This window comes from Aquarana catesbeiana, linkage group LG01 (assembly GCF_042186555.1).
Source record: "Aquarana catesbeiana isolate 2022-GZ linkage group LG01, ASM4218655v1, whole genome shotgun sequence".
In the NCBI taxonomy this organism is placed as follows: Eukaryota; Metazoa; Chordata; class Amphibia; order Anura; family Ranidae; genus Aquarana; species Aquarana catesbeiana.
In genome coordinates, this window is record NC_133324.1 from 697,526,238 (window position 1) to 697,538,270 (window position 12,033).

Here is a 12,033-nt window from a genome sequence, read left to right on the forward strand (position 1 = left end):
TACTAGATGCCATTTCTGAGAGCATTCTACTCTTCAACACCCACCCATCTAACCCAGATGCCCCAAAAATTGAAGATTTAAAGTGGCACTCTGCTTTCTTCAGGAAACAATTGAGTGCCTCCCTGGGACGCACCATGAAAATATCTCACAAAAAGAGCCGGGACAAAGACAGATCATCAAGCACCTTGAAACCACTGCACTCCCATTCCAGCTGCTCTGACAAAAGGAAGGAAATGCCATCGGTTGATTTCCCTTATTCTGCCGAAAAGGCCATTGCCAAAGTTGCACCTGTGCAACAGAAAAATGAAACAAGTATGCCAGACCATAGGAAGCGACGGGACAGCCGCTCCCAGTGTGATCTTGTAAGAGCAGAGCTCAAGGAGAAGCCTCACAAGCAGCACCATAAAGGTATCCGGTCTGGAGAGCTGTCTGATAGACAGGGAGAAAGCAAGAAATCCCCGAGCCAATGTAGTGGAAAGACAACCGCTTTGTTCTCAAAGAAGAGCCCAGCTGGGAACAGTTTGGCGAAATACAGTGGTTCATTAATCAAAATCCACTGTAAACCGTCTTCTTCCATAAAAGTGCCTACAAGCCCAGTGAAAAACTGGGGGGGATTTCGGATTCCAAAGAAAGGAGATAGACAGCTGCAAAAAACGGAAGCCTGTCAGCCTAAAAGCAGTTGTCAGTACTTGGGTCTAGTCTCATCAAATGATAGGACAAAAAATAAACTTAAACTAGTCAGTGACAATGATGGGTACATCCCAGATGCAGAGATGAGCGACTCTGAAACGGAATCAACAGACAAATGTTCTCTACAAAGGCTGTCATCAAGCAGTAGTATAAGTCGTGGGTACGAGACAGACATCATTAGGAGAAGCATCCTAGCCTCTTGATTGAATGACTCTATCAAGTTCTTCGGAGCTATAACTAGGGGAGAGACTAAAAAAAAAGCAAAATGACGTATAACTTTTTTTTGTATGAAGGAAAATGAGACCTGCAATGCAGCAATGGATGGACAGGTCAGCAGCCAGCTCTTCCTTTACTTGCTCCAACTCGTTTACTTGCACTTGAAAATCCAAGACATTCTTCCTTCCCAGTCTATTCCTTTCCCTAATTTGCTGAAAATGCATTGTTCATGTATCTGTTTAAGTTGGACCCAGAGTCTGTCCAATATGCAGGTTTTCATGGCAAGGGTAGGCTGCACTGGAAGTGCTTTCATTCAGTTTCCACTGAAAGCACAAAGACATTTTGGATTGCTACACAAAATTTGTTTTTTGGGTACACCAACTTGCACTTCTGGCCCGTTACATTTCCTTGCACTTGATTCATACTCCAGGCACGGTCTTAAGTTTTTTGTTTGCCCATTAAGCTCTTATGTTAGCACAATGGCTATATTTCTAAGGTACTTGGAGCCAGTAATGAAATGTATGTAAAGGAAGCTCTTGATCACCGCCTGTTGGAAGTATGAAACAGTATGCACTTGAAGTTATACTCTACATTTGGGGAACTGGAATAAAAGGGAGCACCTTTCTTCTAATAAAGCTGTGTGCACACATCTTTTTAAGCTCTTGATATTTCCACTTTTTCAGTTCCAGTGTGTTAGTGTCTCAATCTTTGTGTAATAGACAGTTTTTTTGTTTTTTTGGGCTAAGGGTATACTACCACTTTGGGTTGATTGGTCAATGTATGCCCTGTCTGTCAGCCAAAACACAGACCAATTGACATGGTTGTAAGATATACCTTCCAATTTAGAGGAATTTAGCAAATGTTCCCATCATCAACAACGCTGCAATACTTAAAATAAAACCAGTATCAGTAGCTCCTATTTTAGATGTAGGGCAGGTTTTTTGGTTAACAAAGGTGCTTGTTCACTAAAAGATCCCCATGTGACCAGGCATTGCTAATCCGGTTTATCCACTCAGGTTTTTCATCTGCCATGCAGTGTTTTCCAGGTGAACTCATGGTATATCATTTTTATCTGTGTCAGTGTGATGATCCTACTTTTGCATATACTTTCTAGCCTCTGGATGTGTCCAGGATCAGTGGAAGACTGTTGGACATGCAAGACATGTATATTGTGAAGCTTATAAGGCTTATTTTAATCATGGGGCACCTTTTTGTTCTTTACTAACCCAAGTAACATAAAGCCATGAACCTTTTACAACCTATAAGTTCCTTATCAGGAGTAGGCACACTCCACCTCCATACATGGATTTCTCTAAATCAATGTCTTTGCTTTTTTATATTCGTACTACAGGGTGGTGTCTCCTATTAATCCTAGTTGAGATTATGTACGGTGGCATAGGTTCTCTTGCATACTGACATACAGGCTTCAGGATTCTTTGTAGACATGATATGCATTCCTTTCCAGCTGGTGTTTTATCGGTGCTGCTTTACTGAGCTAGTTTTGGTAAAGTGTAAGTTCACGTTCACCAAAAAGCACACTAAGCTAAGCTGTCTTAGATGGGTATAGCAGCTTAGTGTGCTAAACCTAGCTTCCAGCCAGGCCTCCCTTTCAGTTAAAGAAATGTAGACGAAAACTGCATTACAAAAAGCCTAAAATTCTCTACAGCTTGTGATGCCTCTGTCCCAGTTTATTGAAGAAAATGAGCAACTGTTGGAACCAGCATCCTCTGGTGCCACTGGATATGTTCTTTTGAGCCACACATTGTGCAGTTTATACTCTCTCCTTTCTCCTATGATAAGTTGAGTGCGTGCGACTTGAAAGAACAGGATGGTGCTCTCTCCCCTAGCACTAGGGCCAAATTGTTCCAACAGCTGCTCTGTCCCTACAGTAACTCTGGAGGGAGCCATCACAGGCTATAGAAGCTTTTAGGAAAGATTACTTTTAATAGCAAAAGGAAGGATCCAAAAAGACCCAAATCAAAAGCAGACCTGTGTGAGTTGAAGAAAAGGGCAGCCTCAGCTCAGGTTTCAGCCAGGCCATGCCCCCAATGTGTTTTGCTCTGCCTACCTTGGAGCTTAATCATCTTCATCAATAACCTTTTAATGGCCTACGTTCTTTGAAGTGAAAGGGAGCCCTGGCTGACAGGTAGGTTTAGCACCCTATTCTGCTTTATCTATAAAGCATAGTGTACTTTTTGGTAAATGTAACCCTACACTTTAGGAAACAAATACTAAAGGCAGTTCATAAAAATACTAGTGTTCCCTCCTGGAGGAAGGCTTTTAACGTTACTGCTGGATTCTCTGCTGGTACAGATATGAGTTTTCCATTCTGTTTCTTAATCTTTATAATTTTAAGTGAAGTGATCATGATATTTTCTGAATTCAAGCAGATTGTTCATAAAGATTATTCCTTGCAACAGATTACTCTCCAATTTCAGTAAAGTATGTGAACTAACAAAGTAAAAGCAATCAGTGAGTTCTTAGAGATATTTGAAAAAAGCCAGTTTGTATCTATCAGGTTTTTTTTTTTTTTTTAACCGTCTATATTTTTGCAAATATGTGAGTGAACATTTCAAACTATGATGACTTTCAGTCCCTGGTTTAGCCATTCCGGTTCATGAAAGTAAATGTGTCTCATTTTCTTGGTAAGGCATTACAGATACTATTCTATGTATATTGCTTGTAAACTCCCAAACAGCTTTATTATGGCTAGTCCAATTGGGCAGTTTGGAGTGTTGTATTGTGAGATGCTGTAGGCAAGCAGTTTCTTTATGTAACCAACAATTTCTACTGGTCTTATCAGTTCTCAGATGTATCACTGCCTGTAGTTGTAGCAAAACTGAAATGGCTTGCCCATTTTTACTATAATTTCTAAGCATGTTTATACTGGTTTTATTTCTATGATTTTATTTTACTCATCTGGTCAACCCAAAATCCATAAAAGTTGTAAATTTAGCAAAGCATTTTATCAGTTAAGTCTTCATTATTTTATTTAGTTTATTCATTTGGTTTTATTGGCGGTTATACAAACTAATATTTGCACTCGTCCTCCAGCCAAATATTAATTCGCACTACAGCAACAGAAAGTTGGCAGATCCATATCACAGGGGTACTCCTTAAATGGGATTGAATATCACCCAATAACTTTGTGAATGGATCTTGCTGAATTAAGACCCCTTTCACACTGAGGCGCTTTTCAGGCACTTTCACACTAAAAAAAAAAAAGCACCTGAAAAGCTCACAAAAAGCTATTTCCATTAAAATCAATGAATGCTTTCACACTGGGGCAGTGTACTGGCAGGGCGGTGAAAAAACGCAACTCTTCATTGAAAAGAATGGTAAGCTCTTCAAAAGGGCCTGAAAAGCTCTGTGTTTTACTGGCAGTTTAGAAGCACCTCAGTGTGAAAGGGCCTAATACTTTTGCATTGAGATAAACTTAAAAAAATAAGTTTCTAAAATGTGAAGGGTGATTACACACAGGAGATGTAAAGGACGCAAGTGCCATGACCCTAGAAGGTCCCTTTTATTCCACACGGGGGCTTAGAAGAAAAAAAAAAAGTTTATCTTTTATACTGCATTTTCTGAATAAGCCTCATTTGATTAGCAGCCCCCTGTAGTTTAATCAGAAAAACTACTCTCCATTCAGTTTAGTAATATATATAATATATGTCATACAGCAATTAGTTTTGGAGTTTAGAGCATTTTAAGTAGGGTTATTTCCTAATTGAATACAGTATTGCTTTAACGCTCAAATGTTTATGGTGTAATGAAAAAAATGATTCAAGTTTCATGAGCTTGTTAGACACATTTTTTTTGTTTACATCTTATTCCTTAAAGAAGGCCCCTATGTTCCTTTCAAATGGGTGGCTGGTGAGAAGTGCATTGCTGAAGTACTGTTTACCATGGTTTTAAACCCTCAACCCACTGAGTTGAAGTCTTGGTGTGATTAACTTCTAAGATCTGTAGCTCTGTAGGCTTATTTTAAGCTGATGCTTCACCCAGTACTTAAAGCGGGGGTCCACCTATCTATCGTTTTTTTTTTTTTTTGAGTTCATTCACAAACTTTTCTTCTCAGCATTACATACTCACACATTGTGTGTAATATGTCCGCCTGTGTCAGATTTCGTCTGAAAGAATAACTTATATTATTCACTGCGGGCGGTTTCCATCTTCGTTGTGGGCATTTGAAGCCCACAAGCATTTATTTCCTGGATGTGGGGAATGCTGTGCTCCCAGCATTCACCGCTCATTCCCGCACATGCTCAGTGGCATCCTGGGAAGCCTGAGACTAGCTCCCAGGAGTCTGGGAGAGGCTAGAAACACGCCTACTCCCACAGGAGGAGAACCAGGAAGTGCAAAGAAGAATAGAAAAATAAAAGGTAATTACGGCGATTTAAATTTTTTTAAACGGCATGTCAGCATCTAGGCAAGGAAGAGAATACATACAGATATTGTTCAAAATTTGGGTGGAACCCCGCTTTAAGACCGTTTACAAATTGTGGACTTTTATTAACAGACTGTCAATACTCTGCTAGCATACCTAATTTTGTTAGCAGGTTTTGCTGTACAGCAGCAAGACCTACCAATCGTAGTACAAATGCTAGCAAAACACTTCACAAATGAACATTCTCGCTACAGGATTCTTTGCACTTAGCCAGGTTCAATCTGGGTTCAGTAATGGCTAGCACAATTGGTACTGAATCCCTATACCTGCACGTGGGTGTCTTCCATCTGACTATCACATTACATTCTCCAACCTTCATTTCTTGGAAAAAGCTGAGGTCTTCTTTAACATTTGTTTATTTGCACTGTTGTGAATATTTGAGTTTTAAAATCTTTGCCTTTTTATCTACTTCTCTTTCAATATTCACCTGCTTTATTTCTATGAAGCTAATCTGATTCCAAATGGCCTACTGGCCAAATATCACATGACACTTGCACAACCCAGTAGGTTGGGCTGACTATGCATGGTCTGCTCTATAAATAGAGGCCTTTCACTTAGGTCTCCTAATTGGTGCCTCATAAAACAGATGAGGGTTTTTTGTTAGTCCATTTCAAATGTGGTGATGACAAAACAAATGGTCAAAAATGATCTACAACTGGGTGGTGCTCCAATAAATTTATAGCACATTTTTATAAAATTAAAGTTAAATTACCTGTACAGCATAACTGTTTAACAGGTAATCCACACACCTTGTATGCACTAGTTTGTCTTTTTACTCAAATTTAATCAAATCCGAACTATTAAAACAAAAAATGGGTAGAACATTTATTTTTTTGTTTTTCTCTTCATGTTCTTTGTCCCTTTTGAACTGCTGTGCATCATAAGGCATTAAATACCTGCTTATAAAATTGCCAATGCATTCCTTCAGATAGATGTTTTTCACTGCATTGCAGTTTAGAAAAAATACTCATATTTAACTGAACAAAGTCCAATAATGAAAAAGCCAGTGCCCTGCTCAAAAACTGTCTTTTTTTTTTTTTTTTTTTTTAAGCATAATTAGGATGTGTTTTGTATTCATGTTCTGTTTAAAATGTGTTAATTTAACATTCAGCTATTCAAAATGTGATCTAAGCTATCTCTGGAAAGTCCTAGTCCAGGGCAATTCCACAACCAGTTGAGACGCACACCCATTGGTTTAGACTAACGTGGTTCTAAAGGAAGAAGTTTTTGGTATCTTAATGCATTTTTTGCATTAAGGTAAAAATCCTTATGTAGACAGCACTAAAGTCTCTCTTTATACTTGCCTGAGCCTGCTCTCGATTCAGCATTGTGCACAAGAGCAGCGGCTCTCTCTCCTCTTTGGGCATAGAGGCAGCTGTGGGAGCCATTGGCTCCTGCTGCTGTCCATCAGAGGCAGAGAGGTGCAAGGCTGAGCTGCCCTCTGAGTCAATGGACATGCAGATGTGGTTCTGGATTGAGCCCTTATGAGTGCCCCACTAGCAAGCTGCTTGCTATGGTGTGCACTTGGCAGGGGGAGGAGCCAAAAGGTTCAGCGAGGGGACCTGAAGACAAGGATTGGGGCTCGCTTTGCAAAATTATTGCACAGAGAAGGTACTATACCATGTTAATTTTAAAAAAAAATTGGTTTACAATCGCTTCAAGGCAGGAAAGCATCCTAGGCAAGGAAGCAGTTTTGATCTCCCAATCCCTTCCATAAGGAAAAGAAGTCACCCCATATGCATTGTTTGTACTTTCATGGTTCACTCCTTCAGATTCCAACTGCCTGCAAAGGTCATTCTACCTTTTGAAATGATACAGGTGCGCTACTACTCTGGTTTATGGCGGGATCACAAAGATATCAAATGAGCCCCAGGCTCCTGCCTAGGTTGCTTTGTTAGAGGATCTGGCTCTGATTCTTAGGCCAGGTACACATACCGAAAGTTGTCTAGTTCAGCAGGAACTAGCCAACTTGCAGTCCATGTGTACTCCTCTCTGTTCAACAGAAGCTGGTCTGATGACCGGCTTCTGTCAAACAGTCATGCTGGAAAACCAGCATTCAATCTGCTCTTGCAGTGAATAGCTTTAGTGTGCATTTTCTTGTAAAAATAATGCACAAACTTACCCATTGGCTGTATTTTCTTTGTGAATATAACCTGCCAACACTTTGTATGGTTCTTCATTCATACTACAGGATTCTCACTGTACTATGAATGTTTTTCATTGCAGTCAAGTTGCTGTGAGCATTTCCAAATTATTTCTGCTTTGTTATCAGCTGTCTGTGATTTCCCAAGTGACATAGATGAAGATCTTGAATCTTTCCAAATGGCCATCAACCCAGCATAGCTGGTAAGCATATCAGCAGTTCAATCATTTTATTAAATTGTTCAGTTTAAATAGCAGAGTGACTACATCCTGTACTGTGTAGGATGGGTTTGTGGCCACACGTAATACCACTGTTTCTTCCGCATCAAATAATCTAAGGGCTTATTCACAATAGGATTCATTTTTTATGCGCAAATATGCAGTTCATGTCCACAGCAATGCATGTTTGTAAATATCAATTGTGCTCTGCTTAGTTATATTGCAGAATTCTTTTCAGTTCTGTGGGTTTTGAAATGCATCTGAAACTTGTCAAGCACTGGGCTGTTAGAGCAATGTAAACTCTTATCCAGGTCTCGGTTAGATTACAAACTTGCATTTTAAGTATACATGGCTGGAAAATGTTAAGAATGCTGACCACAAGTAGATAAAATGCAGTATTGCATATATACTTTTTTTTGCTTCAAATAAAGTTCAGTGAAAAATAAAATGCATAAAGTACATCATACCGTCCCCTTCCACAGCGAGAACAAGTAGCTTCTGGAGAAGAAAATGCTGCCGTCTACCTTTTGCAGCTGTCTGTTCTGTGTGAATTGGCCCAAAATCTGCTGAATACATTGTGCATCAAAGCAAAAGGTGTTTTCTTAAAAAAAAAAAAAAAAAAAAGTCACAGCCTGAGTATAAAAGCTTGCCTGTCAGCATTGTGCAGAAAGGATCCTGTCCAAGTAAGACTCATAGCTCTAAGATCAGCAAAGGTTTTGCTTCCTGCTAATTGATGAGGTCTAGATCTGAAGAGAGACCATTGCTTCTTTAGAGAGCAAGGGGTCCTCTGCAGCATGCTGGTGGGAGACAGGCTTTTCTACCTAGGCTCTGGCTACTTTCTAAAGAAAACATACCGTCTTTTGTTTTGATGAACCTGTAATGTATTTTAGCTGATTGAAACAAAGTTTGGTTGTGTTTTAAGGAAACCTTATACCAAAAAAACTCACCATTTATGTAAAAGAGCTACTAATACAATTATGAATGTAAAAACGCAATCGAAACTCACAAATGTAACATTCGTAAACCATGGTTTGCAATGTTATGCTTCACTGATAGCCATGTTTACATGTTGCTTTTCCTTAACCACTTTTCTACTAGAGCAATTTTTAATTTCTCACACACCTGGTAATGCATTTTTTTTTTCTACAAAATTGCATTAGACCCATGAGTGTTTCAGAAAAGCAGAGGCCCTGTAGAATACAATGGTGATAGTAGCACAATGCACAACCGTTTATTAAACACATATTTTTAGGAAAACATACACCAAAATAATTTTAGCGCTCACAAAAACAGTGTAATCCTTGTTTTCTTTGTTAAAATAAAAGATGGGTTTGCTTTGGGTAAATAGATACCAAACCTGTCAAGTAAAATTGTGCCTGTGGAATCGAAAAAAACTATGGTACCCAAAGTTTTCCATATGTGACAGAAGTATGTTGTTATAATTCTATTTTTTTAAGATTCTATTTTTTTTCCCCCATTGAACTATATTGTTATCACAAGAGGGCTGCCAAGCTCCCTAGGTGATAGCGTGGACAGGTGATAGGTTCTCTTTATGGAAACATTAGGGGATTATTGCATTCACTGTAATGTAAAAGTTATTAGGTTGCTTTTATAGTCACCCCCGGATCATTTACATAAAGGCTGGGAGCTGGTTAAAAAAAAAAATGCAGTAGCAGTCATAGGTTTGTTTTAACCTCTTGAATACCACATTTAGAAGGTACTTTTAAAGCTTTCTCTTTGGAATTGTACCGTAGCTCAATTTTCAGTAGCATTAAAAGAAACCTGTTGTGAGATAAAAAAGCAGGCACTGCAGTCTCTTCTATAAGTGGTAGTTGCCTGGCTTTCATTGGATTTTAAATTGATGCTCTGATATAAAGTGGAACTATGGGCGAAATCAGACCGCATTATATGTCATTTTTGTCACTAGCATTAACACAGCATGATTTGTTTTTCCTTGGTCTACACTGTAACAGTTTTATCACCTATTGATCTCTTGGCAGTAGGTCTGTTATTTTCCACTTTCTTTACAGACCAAGCTGTCCAGCAAACCTTTCAGTTAAAGGGACTTGGACAAACCATTTTTACACTGACAGGGGTGTCTATGGTAGTTGACCTTTATAAGGTTTAAACCAATTTTGCAAAGGGACAAGAAAAGTAGTTTCTGTAGCTTAACCACTTCAATACCCGCCCATAGTCATATGACGGCCGCAGATGGGATCTCCCATCCTGGGCGGCCGTCATATGACGTTTTGGACTTCCAGGCCGTCTAGGGGGCGCGCGCCTGCCACATTGCTCAGGACCCGGTGCGTGTGCCTGGCAGCCGCGATTGCCCGTTAACCAAGCAGGACCGTGGATCTGTGTGTGTAAACACACAGATCCACGTCCTGTCAGATGAGAGGAGACCGGTCTGTGTTCCCAGTACAGAGGAACGCCGATCGGTCTCTTCCCCTTGTGAGTCCCCTCCCCCTACAGTTAGAATCACTCCCCTAGGAAACACATTTAACCCCTCGTCTCACCCTAGTGGTTAACCCCTTCTCTGCCTGTCACGTTTATACAGTAATCAATGCAGTTTTATTGCACTGATCGCTGTATAAATGTGAATGGTCCCAAAAATGTGTCAAAAGTGTCCGATGTGTCCGCCATAATGTCGCAGTCACGAAAAAAAAATCGCAGATCGCCACCATTACTAGTAAAAAAAAATAAATAACACATTTTTTAAAATGCCATAAATCTATCCCGTATTTTGTAGACGCTATAACTTTTGCGCAAACCAATCAATATACGCTTATTGCGATTTTTTTTTTTTTTTTTCTTTACCAAAAATATATAGAGGAATACATATCGGCCTAAACTGAGGAAATTTTTTTTTTTTTAATTGGGATATTTATTATAGCAAAAAGTAAAAAATATTGTGTTTTTTTTTCAAAATTGTCGCTCTTCTTTTGTTTATAACGCAAAAAATAAAAACCGCAGAGATGATCAAATACCACCAAAAGAAAGCTCTATTTGTGGGGGGAAAAAAGGACATCAATTTTGTTTGGGTACAAAGTCGCATGTCCGCGTAATTGTTTAAAATGCGACAGCGCTGAAAACTAAAAATTGGTCTGGGAAGGAAGGGGGTGAAAATGCCCTGTATTGAAGCAGTTTTTAAAAGTGCTAGCTGAAGTTAGGATTTCATTTGTAAACTCCCTATAAAACTCCAAGACCATTTAAGACAACCCTGTCCAAAGAAGAATCGCTGTGTTTTATGCTGCAGAATGAATAGGGTTAATGGAAGTGGGAAAATTACAGGCGTGGGGACTCAGAACAACAAAAGCCACTATGTTATTGCTAGCGACAGATGTCATATTTAAAATGTGCTCATAATTCCACTTTTAAATAGTGAGTAGGTACAAATATGCAAATCAGGAATTCTCAGTCCGCTGGTTACATGTTTGTTCTAGGTCAGTGATTACAAAAATACTGCAGCCTAAGACACCTATATAGCTTGCAGTTTCAGACAAGGATGGTAATATGCCTGCCTTGATAGCCATACTTTAAATGCTATGTCCACCTACGCTACTAGTCATCATTACCAGAGGCTACCTGCAGTACTCTTCCAATGAGGTTAAATGAGCGCGCCAGCTGCACAAGAAAAAATGTCCCTCAAGGAAAGGACTTGATTGGAAACGTCTTTAACATTTATACACTACACATACCCATATGTGTATTTATATGTATATAAAACGAATTGGGGGTTTTTTTTGTGTTTTTCATAAAACTGAGATGTAATTTCTGTTTTCTGGTCTAGCAGAAAGTGCATGCATTTTGTTTCCTGGAAACTGAAGGTAAAAGAATTATGGCCATTTTGTCTTTACTCTGCTTTACTTGCTTCATTCTCTGCTTCTCCCCTTGATCCTTCCTTTCTTTTATTTAAATATATTTATTTACAAGTTAGTTAAAGCCAGCTTTATTTTTTCAGCTCTCAAACTATGTAGAATTGTGCCTTTTTGTCCAATTTGTGAATAAATGCTGTACACTTTGCTAATTGATCAGTGTCCTTTGTCATTTGTGCTGTTTCTGTAGTTAAAATTAAATCTATTTCTCACCCTTTGAGCTACACGGGAGGTTATATACGGTTGGGTTATGCAGCTTGCCTATAGGAGGATTGGACACTGTAGCGAGAGCAGTTCTGCCAGCATGCCTGATTTTTTTTTTTTGCTAGTTCCCTAGGAGGATGGATGGATGTCTTCTTGAAGTCTTTTTTTGCTAGATTTTTTTTCCTTTGCGGTTTCTTTCAAGCAACATTCCTGTTCCATTGCTGCTTAAAATATAACTAAAGC

The 12,033-nt window shown here is 39.1% G+C and overlaps 1 protein-coding gene across 3 annotated transcripts in view; it reads left to right on the plus strand.

Annotated features, from left to right (window-relative positions):
* The window catches only part of JADE1 (jade family PHD finger 1), a 186,156-nt gene extending 174,416 nt beyond the window's left edge, over positions 1-11,740 (plus strand). For all 3 annotated transcript variants that reach the window (XM_073603792.1, XM_073603793.1, XM_073603791.1), the window contains one exon: positions 7-11,740. In XM_073603792.1, the coding sequence (XP_073459893.1) occupies positions 7-893 (887 nt within the window). In that variant the 3' untranslated portion in view covers positions 894-11,740. The remainder of the gene's footprint in view (positions 1-6) is intronic.
* Positions 11,741-12,033: the final 293 nt, after the last annotated feature.